Here is a 17,500-nt window from a genome sequence, read left to right on the forward strand (position 1 = left end):
AATCCTGCACCACCCCACCCATCGCCCCCTGTCACTGCTCTCTGCCCTACATTCCCTCCCAGTTAAGTAACACCTCAAATCATCGCAGCCATCTATGACTGTCCGTTCTTCCTGCCTCACCCCCGGCTGAGATTCCCTCCCCCAAGATTCACTTTGGTAAGAGTAACAGGGGTACAGAATGTAGGGCGAACAGGAGGACTCTTGGTGGTGTCGACAAGCAGAGAGATCTCGGGGTACACGTGCATAGCTCCCTGAAAGTTGGCACCCAGGTTGTTCAGAAGGCGTACGGTGTGTTAGCTTTTATTGGGAGAGGGATTGAATTTTGGAGAGTGTGTGTGTGTGTGTGTGTGTGTGTGTGTGTGTGTGTGGGGGGGGGTGGGGTGCTGTGGGGGGAGAGCATGGCCAATCCCCTTAACCTACACATCTTTGGACACTAAGGGCAATTTAGCATGGCCAATCCACCTAATCCTCACATCTTTGGACACTAAGGGACAATTTAGCATGGCCAATCCACCTAATCCGCACATCTTTGGACACTAAGGGGCAATTTAGCATGGCCAATCCACCTAACCTATACATCTTTGGACACTAAGGGGCAATTTAGCATGGCCAATCCACCTAACCTGTACATCTTTGGACACTAAGGGGCAATTTAGCATGGCCAATCCACCTAACCTGCACATCTTTGGACACTAAGGGGCAATTTAGCATGGCCAATCCACCTAACCTGTACATCTTTGGACACTAAGGGGCAATTTAGCATGGCCAATCCACCTAACCTCACATCTTTGGACACTAAGGAGCAATTTAGCATGGCCAATCCACCTAACCTCACATCTTTGGACACTAAGGAGCAATTTAGCATGGCCAATCCACCTAACCTGCACATCTTTGGACACTAAGGGGCAATTTAGCATGGCCAATCCACCTAACCTCACATCTTTGGACACTAAGGGACAATTTAGCATGGCCAATCCACCCTAACCCACACATCTTTGGACACTAAGGGACAATTTAGCATGGCCAATCCACCTAACCTGCACATCTTTGGACACTAAGGGACAATTTAGCATGGCCAATCCACCTAACCTGCACATCTTTGGACACTAAGGGACAATTTAGCATGGCCAATCCACCTAACCTACACATCTTTGGACACTAAGGGACAATTTAGCATGGCCAATCCACCTAACCTGCACATCTTTGGACACTAAGGGACAATTTAGCATGGCCAATCCACCTAACCTGCACATCTTTGGATTGTTGGAGGAAACCGGAGCACCCGGAGCAAACCTGAAAGATGTACTGGTTAGGGTGCATTGGCTGTGCTAAATTCTCCCTTAATGTATCCGAACAGGCGCCGGAGTGTGGCCACTAGGAAATTTTCACAGTAACTTCATTGCAGTGTTAATGTAAGCCTACTTGTGACAATAATAAATAAGCTAAAACTGAGAAATAATCTAAAACTAGTTAGTTATAGCAAACGAGAAATGAGCAACATTCTTACTCTTTATTTGTATAAATATTCCACCAATTATGGCATAGCTTTTTGCTTTTTCTTATCCAATTGAAAACCGTGGCCTTTATTAGCATAATCTGTCACCATATCTTGTTTTTTGGTATTTGTCTTGGTAACTTGTCTTTGTTTCGTCCTGTGTCCTAGCCTGGAATGCAGTGTTAATGAAACTAACAGAAGGTTTAGATTAGTTGCTTATCCTGAGTAGGCAAGAGCCTTGTTTGCTCATGAACATTTTCCATTACTTGACAGAGTTGTTAGTCATGACTTAATTTCCGTAACTTTTCCTGACTAGTAAATGCAGTTGTTCATTCCTTTGAACGATAGTTTCACAAGGTTTTGGCCTGTACTACTTCCTGTGGGGAATTCCACCGCACTCTGGGTGAAGAAATTTCTCCCTATCTCAGTTCTAAAAGTTTAACCCCTTATCCTCAAACTATGACCCCTCTAGTTCTGGACTCCCCCACCATGGGGGACATTCTTTCTGAATCTACCCTATCTAACCCTGTTAGAATTTTATAAGTTTCTGTGAGAACCCCTCTCACTCTTCTAAACTCCAGTGAATATAATCCTAACCCACTTAGTTTCTCCTCATTCCCTACAGTACAATAGGAGGCCTTTCAGCCCATCAAGCCTATAACCAACCAAAATCATACCCAAGCCCGATTCCCATAACCTCACACATTTGTCCTACTAATCCCACTGACACTAAGGGACAATTTAGCATGGCCAATCCCCCTAACCTGCACATCTTTAGACACTAGGGGACAATTTAGCATGGCCAATCCCCCTAACCTGCACATCTTTAGACACTAGGGGACAATTTAGCATGGCCAATCCACCTAACCTACACATCTTTGGACACTAAGGGACAATTTAGCATGGCCAATCCACCTAACCTGCACATCTTTAGACACTAGGGGACAATTTAGCGTGGCCAATCCACCTAACCCACACATCTTTGGACACTAAGGGACAATTTAGCATGGCCAATCCACCTAACCTACACATCTTTGGACACTAAGGGACAATTTAGCATGGCCAATCCCCCTAACCTGCACATCTTTAGACACTAAGGGACAATTTAGCATGGCCAATCCCCCTAACCTGCACATCTTTGGACACTAAGGGACAATTTAGCATGGCCAATCCACCTAATCTGCACATCTTTGGACACTAAGGGGCAATTTAGCATGGCCAATCCACCTAATCTGCACATCTTTGGACACTAAGGGGCAATTTGGCATGGCCAATCCACCTAACCTACACATCTTTGGACACTAAGGGACAATTTAGCATGGCCAATCCACCTAACCTGCACATCTTTAGACACTAGGGGACAATTTAGCGTGGCCAATCCACCTAACCCACACATCTTTGGACACTAAGGGACAATTTAGCATGGCCAATCCACCTAACCTACACATCTTTAGACACTAAGGGACAATTTAGCATGGCCAATCCACCTAACCTGCACATCTTTAGACACTAGGGGACAATTTAGCATGGCCAATCCACCTAATCTGTACATCTTTGGACACTAAGGGACAATTTAGCATGGCCAATCCACCTAACCTGCACGTCTTTGGACACTAAGGTACAATTTAGCATGGCCAATCCACCTAATCTGCACATCTTTGGACACTAAGGGGCAATTTAGCATGGCCAATCCACCTAACCTGTACATCTTTGGACACTAAGGGACAATTTTGCATGGCCAATCCACCTAATCCGCACATCTTTGGACACTAAGGGGCAATTTAGCATGGCCAATCCACCCTAACCCGCACATCTTTGGACACTAAGAGGCAATTTAGCATGGCCAATCCACCTAACCTGCACATCTTTGGATACTAAGGGACAATTTACCATGGCCAATCCACCTAATCCACACATCTTTGGACACTAAGAGGCAATTTAGCATGGCCAATCCACCTAACCTACACATCATTGGACACTAAGAGGCAATTTAGCATGGCCAATCTACCCAACTTACATATCTTTGGACACTAAGGGGCAATTTAGCATGGCCAATCCACCTAACCTGCACATCTTTGGATACTAATGGATAATTTAGCATGGCCAATCTACCTAAACTGCACGTCTTTAGACACTAGGGGACAATTTAGCATGGCCAATCCTCCTAATCTGCACATCTTTGGACACTAAGGGACAATTTAGCATGGCCAATCCACCTAACCTACAAATCTTTGGACACTAAGGGACAATTTAGCATGGCCAATCCAGATAACCTGCACATCATTGGACACTAAGATGCAATTTAGCATGGCCAATCTACCCAACCTATACATCTTTGGACACTAAGGGGCAATTTAGCATGGCCAATCCACCTAACCTGCACATCTTTGGACACTAATGGATAATTTAGCATGGCCAATCCACCTAACCTACACATCTTTGGACAGTAAGGGGCAATTTAGCACGGCCAATCCACCTATCCTTCATAACTTTGGATTGTGGGAGGAATCAGGAGCACCCAGAGGAAACCCACACAGACATGGGGAGAATGTGCAGACTCCGCACAGACAGTGATCTAAGCCAGGAATCGAACCCGGGTCCCTGGCTGCCGTGAGGCAGCAGTGCTAACCACAGTTCCACCGTGCCATCCCAGAGTAGACTCTGGTGGGATTCGAACCCATAGCCTTTGAATATCTCACCGTACAGGGAGAAAAAAATACAACACTCTCTCCGATGCGCCCCAGAGCCATGAATTTCCAAGTTGGAGTAACTCCAGGGTGTTATATTTGAAATGAACATCTTCAATCTCGCAGATCAAAGTGAAGTGGCACGGTGGCACAGTGGGTTAGCACTGCTGCTTCACAGCGCCAGGGATCCGGGTTCGATTCCCGGCCTCGGGTCACTGTCTGTGTGGAGTCTGCACATTCTCCCCGTGTCTGCGTGGGTTTCCTCCCACAGTCCGTAAGATGCGCCGGTTAGGCGCTAAATCCTGCCTCGGTGTAACCCGAACAGGAGTGTGGGCGACTGGAGAATTTTCACAGTAACTTCACTGCCGTGTTAATGTCAGCCTGACTTGTAACACTACAGAAATAAATTAAATACTTGATCATGCCTGGAGCTACACAGCAGCAAATATCCCGATCCTGATCCTCACATTCTCTTGCGGGTCATGGAAAAGTAAAGTTGATTTATGGGTCACAAATAAGGCTTACATTAACACTGCAATGAAGTTACTGTGAAAATCCCCCGCCAGTCGCCACACTCCTGTTTGGGACACGCTGAGGGAGAATTTAGCGCCCGAACTGGCGGGTCTTTCGGACTGCAGGAGGAAACCCACGCAGATACGGGGAGAATGTGCAGTCTCTGCACAGGCAGTGATCCGAGCCGGGAATCGAACCCGGGTCCCTGGCGCTGTGAGGCAGCAGCGCTAACCCCACTGTGCCACCTTTTTAAAACTGAGACAATTAAACCCAGCTTTCTTGAGTTAAACAGACTAGGTTTATTAACTGCGAGGTAAGGACAACTGGCAGAACGCATGCCCCTCCATTCATATTTTAAAGAGAGTCCCAGTGTAAAGATGCAGAAGTGATAAGGAACAGTCTTTGTGTGGGGGACAAGCAAATCATGTGTTCTGGCAGTACAACTGTTGTGGTTGACAGGACGACTGTGGTTAGATCTGGTCACCTCACAGATAGGGAGGGGGTGACTGCACTAAAGTGGGTTACTGAGGCAGTGCAGAGGGAGTGCCACACTGTCAGAGGGTCAGTGCTGAGGGAGTGCCGCACTGTCAGAGGGTCAGTGCTGAGGCAGTGCCGCACTGTCGGAGTGTCAGTGCTGAGGGAGTGCCGCACTGTCAGAGGGTCAGTGCTGAGGGAGTGCCGCACTGTCAGAGGGTCAGTGCTGAGGGAGTGCCGCACTGTCAGAGGGTCAGTGCTGAGGGAGCGCCGCACTGTCAGAGGGTCAGTGCTGAGGGAGTGCCGCACTGTCAGAGGGTCGGTGCTGAGGGAGTGCCGCACTGTCAGAGGGTCAGTGCTGAGGGAGCGCCGCACTGTCAGAGGGTCAGTGCTGAGGGAGTGCCGCACTGTCAGAGGGTCAGTGCTGAGGGAGCGCCGCACTGTCAGAGGGTCAGTGCTGAGGGAGCGCCGCACTGTCAGAGGGTCAGTGCTGAGGGAGTGCCGCACTGTCAGAGGGTCAGTGCTGAGGGAGTGCCGCACTGTCAGAGGGTCAGTGCTGAGGGAGTGCCGCACTGTTGAGGGTCAGTGCTGAGGGAGTGCCGCACTGTCAGAGGGTCAGTGCTGAGGGAGCGCCGCACTGTCAGAGGGTCAGTGCTGAGGGAGCGCCGCACTGTCAGAGGGTCAGTGCTGAGGGAGCGCCGCACTGTCAGAGGGTCAGTGCTGAGGGAGTGCTGCACTGTCAGAGGGTCAGTGCTGAGGGAGTGCCGCACTGTCAGAGGGTCAGTGCTGAGGGAGTGCCGCACTGTCAGAGGGTCAGTGCTGAGAGAATGCCGCACTTTTTGAGTTCATTTGAGTTATTATGTTCACATGTACTGGGATACAGTGAAAAGTATTGTTTCTTGCGCGCTATACAAAGCATACCATTCATAGAGAAGGAAAGGAGAGGGTGCAGAATGTAGTGTTACAGTCACAGTGAGGGTGCAGAGAAAGATCAGCTTAATGTGAGGTAGGTCCATTCAAAAGTCTGACAGCAGCAGGGAAGAAGCTGTTCTTGAGTCGGTCGGTACGGGACCTCAGACTTTTGTATCTTTTCCCGATGGAAGAAGGTGGAAGAGAGAATGTCCGGGGTGTGTGTGGGGGGGGGGTCCTTGATTATGCCGGCTGCTTTTCCCCGAGGCAGCGGGAAGTGTAGACGGAGTCAATGGATGGGAGGCTGGTTTGTGTGATGGGACTGGGGCTACATTCACCACCCTTTTGTAGTTCCTTGCGGTCTTGGGCAGAGCAGGAGCCCAGACCGAGCTGTGATACAACCAGAAAGGGATGCAGTTGAGGGCCCAGTACCTATCCCTGCGGAACGCCACGCCTCACATCTTGCCAACCCTTGCATGCCGATGCTCCATCCGTTGGTGCCAATTGTGGTGGGGGGGGGAGAATGGGAAGGGGCAATGGCGGAGGAGCCATCCCAGCATGCAAAGCGGCAGCGAAACCCCTGTATTGAATGGACAGGGCCGGACGGGCGCGTGGCACCCCGTGGAATGTCGGGGTGGTCCTGTCTCCGCGACGATGCCCGCCCACTTATCCTCAACACAGGTCAGGGGAGGCGGGACGGGGGCTGGAAGGGGGAGGGGTGAGGGTTTTGGCCAATTTGTCTGGGGGTGGTTTGGGGGTGAGGGGGTACGGAGTGCGAGGGTCTGAGCTCTTCCCGTTTGCTCTCCGCAGGCAAGGCGCTGATGGCTGCCACGTTGCAGTGGGGCCTTGGCCTGACGAGGACCCAGATCCTGAGGGGCGGCCGGGCCCACCCACCGTCCACCTCTGCGGCCGTACTGAGGAGCCTGGGTAACTCGGCACAGGTAAGGGGGAAGCGGGTGTGGGGGTGGGGGCGGTGGGGGACTGACGCGTGTCAGTCCATGCGAGTTAGCGGGGGGGTGGGGGTGGATGGTGACGTGTTTGTCGGGGCCCAGGGTGGGTTTTAGGTCTACGATCGCGAATCGCAGGGCGTCGATGTTAATTTGGAGGGGGACTGGTGGGAATAGGACGGGTTAGGGAGCATTGGCAGGGGTGGCACAGCGGGTCAGCACGGCTGCCTCACAGCGCCAGGGACCCGGGTTCGATTCCCAGCCTCGGGTCACTGTCCGTGTGGAGTTGGCACATTCTCCCCGTGTCTGCGTAGGTTTCATCCTGGTGCTCTGATTTCCTCCCACAGTACAAAAGATGTGCGGGTTAGGTGGATTGGCCATGCTAAATTGTCCCTTAGTGTCCAAAGATATGTAGGTTAGGTGGATTGGCCATGCTAAATTGTCCCTTAGTGTGCAAAGATATGTAGGTTAGGTGGATTGGCCATGCTAAATTGCCCCTCAGTGTCCAAAGATGTGCAGGTTAGGTGGATTGGCCGTGCTAAATTGCCCCTTAGTGTCCAAAGATGTACAGGTTAGGTGGATTGGTCATGCTAAATTGCCCCTTAGTGTCCAAAGATGTGTAGGTTAGGTGGATTGGCCATGCTAAATTGTCCCTTAGTGTCCAAAGATATGTAGGTTAGGTGATTGGCCATGCTAAATTGCCCCTTAGTGTCCAAAGATGTGCAGGTTAGGTGGATTGGCCGTGCTAAATTGCCCCTTAGTGTCCAAAGATGTGCAGGTTAGGTGGATTGGCCGTGCTAAATTGCCCCTTAGTGTCCAAAGATGTGCGGGTTAGGTGGATTGGCCATGCTAAATTGCCCCTTAGTGTCCAAAGATGTGTAGGTTAGGTGGATTGGCCATGCTAAATTGCCCCTTAGTGTCCAAAGATGTGCAGGTTAGGTGGATTGGCCGTGCTAAATTGCCCCTTAGTGTCCAAAGATGTGTAGGTTAGGTGGATTGGCCATGCTAAATTGCCCCTTAGTGTCCAAAGATGTGTAGGTTAGGTGGATTGGCCATGCTAAATTGCCCCTTGGCATGGCGGGGCGGGGGTGGGTCAGCAGGGTGAATGTCTGGGGTTATGGGGATAGGGTGTGGATGTTGGTATGGGCTTGATGGGCCAAGCGGCCTCCTTCTGCTCTTTAGGGATTCGATCATCTTGTATTAGGGCTGGTTAGAGGGCATCGGGGTTGGTTAGGGGGGTATCTGGATTGGTTAGAGGGGTATCGTGGTTGGTTAGAGGGGTATCCGGGTTTGTTAGGGGGTACCGGGGTTGGTTAGAGGGTATCTGGGTTGGTTCGAGGGTATCTGGGTTGGTTAGGGAGGGCAGTATGGTGGGTTTGGATTACTGGTGAGGATGGCATTGTGGCATTAGGTTGTGTCTGGGCTGTCAGGGCAGGTTCGGAGGGGGTATTTGAGCAAGACTGAGGACAATGCGGCAACTCCAGTAAATATGGGTGTTCTGCTCCCCACTGTATAGGATGAGGACGGGTACTGGCCAAGGGGAGCCAAGAGACAATGCCAGGGAGTGCCAGCTCTGCCCCGCACTTGCAGGGGACTGGCAGAGATGCCCTCGCTGGCACGCAGATCAAGCAGGAATCTGGCATCGATGCGAAACCCACTTCTACGCGAGGGAAACGGGATAGATGCCCGTTGGCACATCAGTTCTCCAGCCTTCCCACTCACCGTTGGCACAGTTGGCAACAAGACCTTCCTTCGGTGTAATTCCAACGCCATCCGAACTCTGACTACCGAGGACTTACAGAAGGCACGGGACATCAAATGTTCCCCTCGGCAAAAAGCACCACGCCAAAAAGTAAGTGGGGGTTAGATACAGAGTAAAGCTCCCTCTACACTGTCCCCCCATCAAACACTCCCAGGACAGGTACAGCACGGGGTTAGATACAGAGTAAAGCTCCCTCTACACTGTCCCCCCATCAAACACTCCCAGGACAGGTACAGCACGGGGTTAGATACAGAGTAAAGCTCCCTCTACACTGTCCCCTCATCAAACACTCCCAGGACAGGTACAGCACGGGGTTAGATACAGAGTAAAGCTCTCTCTACACTGTCCCCTCATCAAACACTCCCAGGACAGGTACAGCACGGGGTTAGATACAGAGTAAAGCTCCCTCTACACTGTCCCCTCATCAAACACTCCCAGGACAGGTACAGCACGGGGTTAGATACAGAGTAAAGCTCCCTCTACACTGTCCCCCCATCAAACACTCCCAGGGCAGGTACAGCACAGGGTTAGATACAGAGTAAAGCTCCCTCTACACTGTCCCCACATCAAACACTCCCAGGACAGGTACAGCACGGGGTTAGATGCAGAGTAAAGCTCCCTCCACACTGTCCCCCATCCCAGGACAGGTACAGCACGGGGTTAGATACAGAGTAAAGCTCCCTCTACACTGTCCCCCCATCAAACACTCCCAGGACAGGGACAGCACGGGGTTAGATACAGAGTAAAGCTCCCTCTACACTGTCCCCCATCAAACACTCCCAGGACAGGGACAGCACGGGGTTAGATACAGAGTAAAGGTCCCTCTACACTGTCCCCCATCAAACACTCCCAGGACAGGTACAGCACGGGGTTAGATACAGAGTAAAGCTCCCTCTACACTGTCCCCACCATCAAACACTCCCAGGACAGGGACAGCACGGGGTTAGATACAGAGTAAAGCTCCCTCTACACTGTCCCCCCCATCAAACACTCCCAGGACAGGGACAGCACGGGGTTTGATACAGAGTAAAGCTCCCTCTACACTGTCCCCCATCAAACACTCCCAGGACAGGTACAGCACGGGGTTAGATACAGAGTAAAGCTCCCTCTACACTGTCCCCCATCAAACACTCCCAGGACTGTTACAGCACGGGGTTAGATACAGAGTAAAGCTCCCTCTACACTGTCCCCCCATCAAACACTCCCAGGACAGGTACAGCACGGGGTTAGATACAGAGTAAAGTTCCCTCTACACTGTCCCCCCATCAAACACTCCCAGGACAGGGACAGCACGGGGTTAGATACAGAGTAAAGCTCCCTCTACACTGTCCCCCATCAAACACTCCCAGGACAGGGACAGCACGGGGTTAGATACAGAGTAAAGCTCCCTCTACACTGTCCCCCCCATCAAACACTCCCAGGACAGGTACAGCACGGGGTTAGATACAGAGTAAAGCTCCCTCTACACTGTCCCCCCCATCAAACACTCCCAGGACAGGGACAGCACGGGGTTAGATACAGAGTAAAGCTCCCTCTACACTGTCCCCCCCATCAAACACTCCCAGGACAGGGACAGCACGGGGTTTGATACAGAGTAAAGCTCCCTCTACACTGTCCCCCATCAAACACTCCCAGGGCAGGTACAGCACGGGGTTAGATACAGAGTAAAGCTCCCTCTACACTGTCCCCCATCAAACACTCCCAGGACTGTTACAGCACGGGGTTAGATACAGAGTAAAGCTCCCTCTACACTGTCCCCCCATCAAACACTCCCAGGACAGGTACAGCACGGGGTTAGATACAGAGTAAAGTTCCCTCTACACTGTCCCCCCATCAAACACTCCCAGGACAGGGACAGCACGGGGTTAGATACAGAGTAAAGCTCCCTCTACACTGTTCCCCCATCAAACACTCCCAGGACAGGTACAGCACGGGGTTAGATACAGAGTAAAGCTCCCTCTACACTGTTCCCCCATCAAACACTCCCAGGACAGGTACAGCACGGGGTTAGATACAGAGTAAAGCTCCCTCTACACTGTCCCCCCATCAAACACTCCCAGGACAGGTACAGCACGGGGTTAGATACAGAGTAAAGCTCCCTCTACACTGTCCCCCCATCAAAAACTCCCAGGACAGGTACAGCATGGGGTTGCAGAGGGAAATGAGCAGTGGAGATATTTGCGGAGAGGCTGGTGTTGGGATGGGATTTTTGTGGGGAATGGGGTGGATACCGAGCCGGATTTCCTGATCGAATGTGGTGGTGTTTTATTTCAGTTGAATGACAAAGCCCGGGAGCTTAAAGTCCCCACCACCCGCCTGGAGAGACTGGCGAACTTCGGAGGTAAGGTTCTTGGAGAGCGATGGAGTGGGCTGCCTTTGGTTGGGGGAATGGATGTGGTGTGTAGGGAGGTCTTGCTGCAACTGTATAGGGCACTGGTGAGGCTGCAGCTGGAGTACTGTGTGCAGTTTTGGTCGCCGCACTTATGCAAGGATATTTTGGCCTTGGAGGGAGTGCAGAGGAGGTTCAATAGGCTGATACCGGAGATGAGGGGGTTGGACTATGAAGAGAGGCTAAATAGACTGGGTCTGTACTCGTTGGAGTTTAGAAGGATGAGGGGGGATCTTATAGAGACGTATAAGATAATGAAGGGGATGGATAGGGTAGAGGTAGAGAGATTCTTCCCACTTAGAAAGGATAGCAGGACTAGAGGGCACAGCCTCAAGATAAGGGGGGGCAGTTTAGATCAGAGTTGAGGAGGAACTTCTTCACTCAAAGGGTGGTGAATCTCTGGAATTCTCTGCCCGTTGAAGTGGTGGAGGCTGCCTCGCTGAATATATTTAAGTCACGGGTAGATAGGTCTCTGATAGACAGGGGAGAAAGCGGGAAAGTGAACATAAGAACATAAGAAATAGGAGCAGGAGTAGGCCAACTAGCCCTTCGAGCCTGCCCCGCCATTCAATAAGATCATGGCTGATCTGTCGTGGCTCAGTTCCACATTCCCGCCCTCTCCCCATAACCCTTAATCCCCTCTCTCATCAAAAACCCATCAACCCGCGTCTTAAAAATATTTAGCGAGGCAGCCTCCACCACTTCAACGGGCAGAGAATTCCAGAGATTCACCACCCTTTGAGTGAAGAAGTTCCTCCTCAACTCCGTTCTAAACCACCCCCCCTTTATCTTGAGGCTGTGCCCCCTAGTCCTACTGTCCTTTCTGAGCGGGAAGAGTCTCTCCACCTCTATCCTATCCATCATATTCATCATCTTATACGTCTCAATGAGATCTCCCCTCATTCTTCTAAACTCTAACGAGTACAAGCCTAGTTTATTCAGCCTCTCCTCATAGCTCAACCCCCTCAACTCCGGTATCAGCCTCGTAAACCTCCTCTGCACTCCCTCCAAGGCCAAAATATCCTTGCGTAAGTACGGCGACCAAAACTGCACACAGTACTCCAGCTGCGGCCTCACCAATGCCCTATACAGCTGCAGCAAGACCTCCCTACTTTTATATTCAATCCCCCTCGCTATGAAGGCCAGCATCCCATTCGCCTTCCTGACCACCTGCTGCACCTGCAAGCTGGGTTTTTGCGACTCATGCACAAGGACGCCCAGGTCCCTCTGCACCGTCGCCTGCTGCAGTTTTTCGCCCCGTAAGTAATAGTCCTTCCTACCATTATTCCTACCAAAGTGGACCACCTCACACTTGCCAACATTAAATTCCATTTGCCATTTCCTGGCCCATTTGCCCAGCCTATCTAGATCCTTCTGTAGACTCTCCACACCCTCCGCACAATTTGCCGTTCCCCCAATCTTGGTGTCATCACCACCCTTTTGTAGTTCCTTGTGGTCTTGGGCAGAGCAGGAGCCCAGACCAAGCTGTGATACAACCAGAAAGGATGCTTTCTATGGGGCATCTGTAAAAGTTGGTGAGAGTCGTAGCGGACATGCCAAATTTCCTTAGCCTCCTGAGAAAGTAGAGGCGTTGGTGGGGCTTTCTTAACTATAGTGTCGGCATGGGGGGGACCAGGACAGGTTGTTGTTGATCTGGACACCTAGAAACTTGAAGCTCTCGACCCTTTCCACTTGGTCCCTGTTGATGTAGACAGGGACATGTTCTCCTTTACACTTCCTGAAGTCGATGACAATCTCCTCCGTTTTGTTGACATTGAGGGAGAGATTATTGTCACCGCACCAGTTCACCAGATCCTCTACCTCGTTCCTCTACTCCTTCTGGTCATTGTTTGAGAGAGGGAGTGAGTCAGGGAGCCCGAGAGGGAGCGAAGGAGCCCGCGAGTGAGCGAGGGAGGGAGCAAAGGTGCCAGCAAGTGAGCGAGGGTGCCAGGGAGACGGAGAGCGAGCGAAGGAGTGAGCCAGGGAGTGAGTGATGAAACCAGGGAGGGAGCATGCCAGGGAGCCAGGGAGGGTGCCAGGTCGTGAGGGAGGGTGCTAGAGAGCGAGGGAGGGTGCCAGGGATTGAGGGAGCGAGGGAGGGAGGGTGCCAGGGATTGAGGGAGCGAGGGAGGAGGGTGCCAGGGATTGAGGGAGCGAGGGAGGAGGGTGCCAGGGATTGAGGGAGCGAGGGAGGAGGGTGCCAGGGATTGAGGGAGCGAGGGAGGGTGCCAGGGAGTGAGGGAATGAGGGAGGGTGCCAGGGATTGAGGGAGTGAGGGATGGAGGGTGCCAGGGAGTGAGGGAATGAGGGAGGGTGCCAGGGATTGAGGGAGTGAGGGATGGAGGGTGCCAGGGAGCGAGGGATCGAGGGAGGGTGCCAGGGAGCAAGGGAGGGTGCCAGGGAGAGAGCAAGCGTGCCAGGGAGGGAGGAGGGTGCCAGGGAGGGAGGAGGGTGCCAGATAGAGGAGGAGGGAGCCAGGGAGGGTGCCAGGGAGCGAGCATCTGACTATGTGAGAGTGTTTTGGGCAGTCAATAGGTTTTGGGTGTCTGTTGCCCTCAGTTCTAACCTGCGTCTCTGCAAATGACTCTTCCCCCCAGGACTGGCCATCAGAGTTGGATTCGGAACACTGCTGGAAGCCACCAGGAAGTCATTCAGCGCTGAGAACCGGGCACGAGGTGAGTGTGGCGCTGCCGTGCGAGTGTGGCACACTGCCAGCCAAGTGCGGGCTCACTAATGCTTTGTACAGATGCAGTAACACCTCCCTGGTGGTGACGAGGGGATTTTCACAGTAACTTCATTGCAGTGTTAATGTCAGCCTGCTCGTGACACTAGTAAGTAACTTGAACTTAGCGAAACACGGAGGCATCAGATTGAAACAAACACTCCAGTAACTAGGAACAACTAACCTTCTTCAGTGTCAGCTGTAGACACATTGGCACCGTGATCAGGGGCTGAAGTCTAAAACAGTCCCCTTTGTTGTGAATGAGAGGTTGAGCCCCTCTCTGATGACTAACGCCTAACCAAGTCAAAGAGAAGTACCCCGCTTCATAATCTGTTAAAGTGAGTGTGAGAAATAGTGCGATCGACACCGCAGCAACTTTTTGTGGTTAAATCAAAATAACTACCTGACTCTCTCTGGGAAGGCAACACTTTATTTCTCTAACTAACAGTGAACAGGTTAAATAAACCATTAACAAACCCAATAAAACAGGGTTCTAATGGAATGCTGTTTAAATCAATATAATTTCCACTTATTAACAAAAGAAATTATTAGTCGCTCTCTAAATTACAACCAGGTTTTACCTTTTGGAATATTCTGGTCTTCTTTGCTGATTTTCTCTGTCTGGAACCTCTTGCCTTCTTCTGGTGCCTTTGCTATTCAGGTGAGATAGTGAGCTGTGGTAGAGGTTGACTATCTGATTTTTGTCCCTCTGCCTGTTCTCTTTTATCTGTGGTGACCTATCCACATCCCCCACAATTTGATAGATCCTCAGGTTAACAAAACATCAGTTTCAAATCTAATAGGTTGTTGGTAGTTAAGTGCCTGATTAAATGCCTGAAGCCCGTTACCAAAGCAATCCTGCTATTCAGCCTTTGATATAATGTTTCAGTCTGAGTTCTCTATATGCACCTGCATTTTTTTTTAAACTTCTAAACACAGCACGGTGGCACAGTGGGTTAGCGCTGCTGCCTCACAGTGCCAGGGACCCGGGTTCGATTCCCGGCCTCGGGTCACTGTCCGTGTGGAATCTGCACTTTTTTCTCTGGAGCGTAGGGGTGATCTTATAGAGGTCTATAAAATAATGAGGGGCACAGATCAGCTAGATAGTCAATATCTTTTCCCCAAAGGTAGGGGAGTCTAAAACTAGAGGGTTTAAGAGGGGAGAGATACAGAAGGGTCTAGAGGGGCAATTTTTTTCATGCAGAGGGTGGTGAGTGTCTGGAACAAGGTGCCAGAGGCAGTAGTAGAGGCGGGTACACTATCCCTCATCAAACACTCCCAGGACAGGTACAGCACGGGGTTAGATACAGAGTAAAGCTCCCTCTACACTGTCCCCCATCAAACACTCCCAGGACAGGTACAGCATGGGGTTAGATACAGAGTAAAGCTCCCTCTACACTGTCCCCCCATCAAACACTCCCAGGACAGGTACAGCATGGGGTTAGATACAGAGTAAAGCTCCCTCTACACTGTCCCCCATCAAACACTCCCAGGACAGGTACAGCACGGGGTTAGATACAGAGTAAAGCTCCCTCTACACTATCCCTCATCAAACACTCCCAGGACAGGTACAGCACGGGGTTAGATATAGAGTAAAGCTCCCTCTACACTGTTCCCCCATCAAACACTCCCAGGACAGGTACAGCACGGGGTTAGATACAGAGTAAAGCTCCCTCTACACTGTCCCCCATCGAACACTCCCAGGACAGGTACAGCACGGGGTTAGATACAGAGTAAAGCTCCCTCTACACTGTCCCCCCATCAAACACTCCCAGGTCAGGTACAGCACGGGGTTAGATACAGAGTAAAGCTCCCTCTACACTGTCCCCCCATCAAACACTCCCAGGACAGGTACAGCACGGGGTTAGATACAGAGTAAAGCTCCCTCTACACTGTCCCCACCATCAAACACTCCCAGGACAGGTACAGCACGGGGTTAGATACAGAGTAAAGCTCCTTCTACACTGTCCCCATCAAACATTCCCAGGACAGGTACAGCACGGGGTTAGATACAGAGTAAAGCTCCCTCTACACTGTCTCCCCCATCAAACACTCCCAGGACAGGTACAGCACGGGGTTAGATACAGAGTAAAGCTCCCTCTACACTGTCCCCCCATCAAACACTCCCAGGACAGGTACAGCACGGGGTTAGATACAGAGTAAAGCTCCCTCTACACTATCCCTCATCAAACACTCCCAGGACAGGTACAGCACGGGGTTAGATATAGAGTAAAGCTCCCTCTACACTGTTCCCCCATCAAACACTCCCAGGACAGGTACAGCACGGGGTTAGATACAGAGTAAAGCTCCCTCTACACTGTCCCCCATCGAACACTCCCAGGACAGGTACAGCACGGGGTTAGATACAGAGTAAAGCTCCCTCTACACTGTCCCCCCATCAAACACTCCCAGGTCAGGTACAGCACGGGGTTAGATACAGAGTAAAGCTCCCTCTACACTGTCCCCCCATCAAACACTCCCAGGACAGGTACAGCACGGGGTTAGATACAGAGTAAAGCTCCCTCTACACTGTCCCCCCCATCAAACACTCCCAGGACAGGTACAGCACGGGGTTAGATACAGAGTAAAGCTCCTTCTACACTGTCCCCATCAAACATTCCCAGGACAGGTACAGCACGGGGTTAGATACAGAGTAAAGCTCCCTCTACACTGTCTCCCCCATCAAACACTCCCAGGACGTACAGCACGGGGTTAGATACAGAGTAAAGCTCCCTCTACACTGTCCCCCCATCAAACACTCCCAGGACAGGTACAGCACGGGGTTAGATACAGAGTAAAGCTCCCTCTACACTGTCCCCCATCAAACACTCCCAGGACAGGTACAGCACGGGGTTAGATACAGAGTAAAGCTCCCTCTAACACTGTCCCCCCATCAAACACTCCCAGGACAGGTACAGCACGGGGTTAGATACAGAGTAAAGCTCCTCTACACTGTCTCTCCCCCATCAACACTCCCAGACAGGTACAGCACGGGGTTAGATACAGAGTAAAGCTCCCTCTACACTGTCCCCCCATCAAACACTCCCAGGACAGGTACAGCACGGGGTTAGATACAGAGTAAAGCTCCCTCTACACCGTCGCCCATCAAACACACCCAATTGGGACTAGTTTAGTGGTTTAAAGAAAAGGGCGATATGGACAAGTTGGGCCAAAGGGCCAGTTTCCGTGCTGTAAACCTCTATGAATCTAAGCCTACTTGTGACGCTAATAAATAAACTTTACAAAACACCACGGCATCAGCCCAGATTAAAACACAACGCCAGTAATTAGAGGCAAGTAACTTTCTGCAGTATCAGTGGGCTGTCATTTGTAGACACATTGGCACCATCATCGGGGCTGAAGTCTGAAACAGACCCCACAATATTGCACAAGTAGATTTCTTGAATATATATCGATGTTTCTTTCTAACTATCGCATTTCTGCCCAGCCCCTCGAGGTGTGAGTGTACATCACTCTAACCCGCCTGTCTGTTCATCTAGGAAGGGTGCTGCTGGATTCCAGGATGATTCTGTCGGAGGCGAACGCAGAAAGGATCGTCAACACACTCTGTAAAGTCAGGGGGGCGGCCCTGAAAGTCGGAC

The 17,500-nt window shown here is 51.2% G+C and overlaps 1 protein-coding gene across 1 annotated transcript in view; it reads left to right on the forward strand.

The window, feature by feature from the left end:
* LOC145340538 (atypical kinase COQ8A, mitochondrial-like) overlaps window positions 1-17,500 on the forward strand; it is a gene marked incomplete at its 3' end in the record, with an annotated part of 28,780 nt that overhangs the window by 5,642 nt on the left and 5,638 nt on the right. The window contains exons 2-6 of the mRNA XM_080185009.1: window positions 6,889-7,019; window positions 8,542-8,877; window positions 11,062-11,128; window positions 13,774-13,851; window positions 17,399-17,500. The exon at window positions 17,399-17,500 is cut by the window's right edge and continues 18 nt beyond it. Of these exons, the coding sequence (XP_080041135.1) occupies window positions 6,900-7,019; window positions 8,542-8,877; window positions 11,062-11,128; window positions 13,774-13,851; window positions 17,399-17,500 (703 nt within the window). The remainder of the gene's footprint in view (window positions 1-6,888; window positions 7,020-8,541; window positions 8,878-11,061; window positions 11,129-13,773; window positions 13,852-17,398) is intronic.

Source organism: Carcharhinus amblyrhynchos, unplaced genomic scaffold (genome assembly GCF_965287045.1).
Source record: "Carcharhinus amblyrhynchos unplaced genomic scaffold, sCarAmb.v2.hapA chromosome_1123, whole genome shotgun sequence".
NCBI lineage: Eukaryota > Metazoa > Chordata > Chondrichthyes > Carcharhiniformes > Carcharhinidae > Carcharhinus > Carcharhinus amblyrhynchos.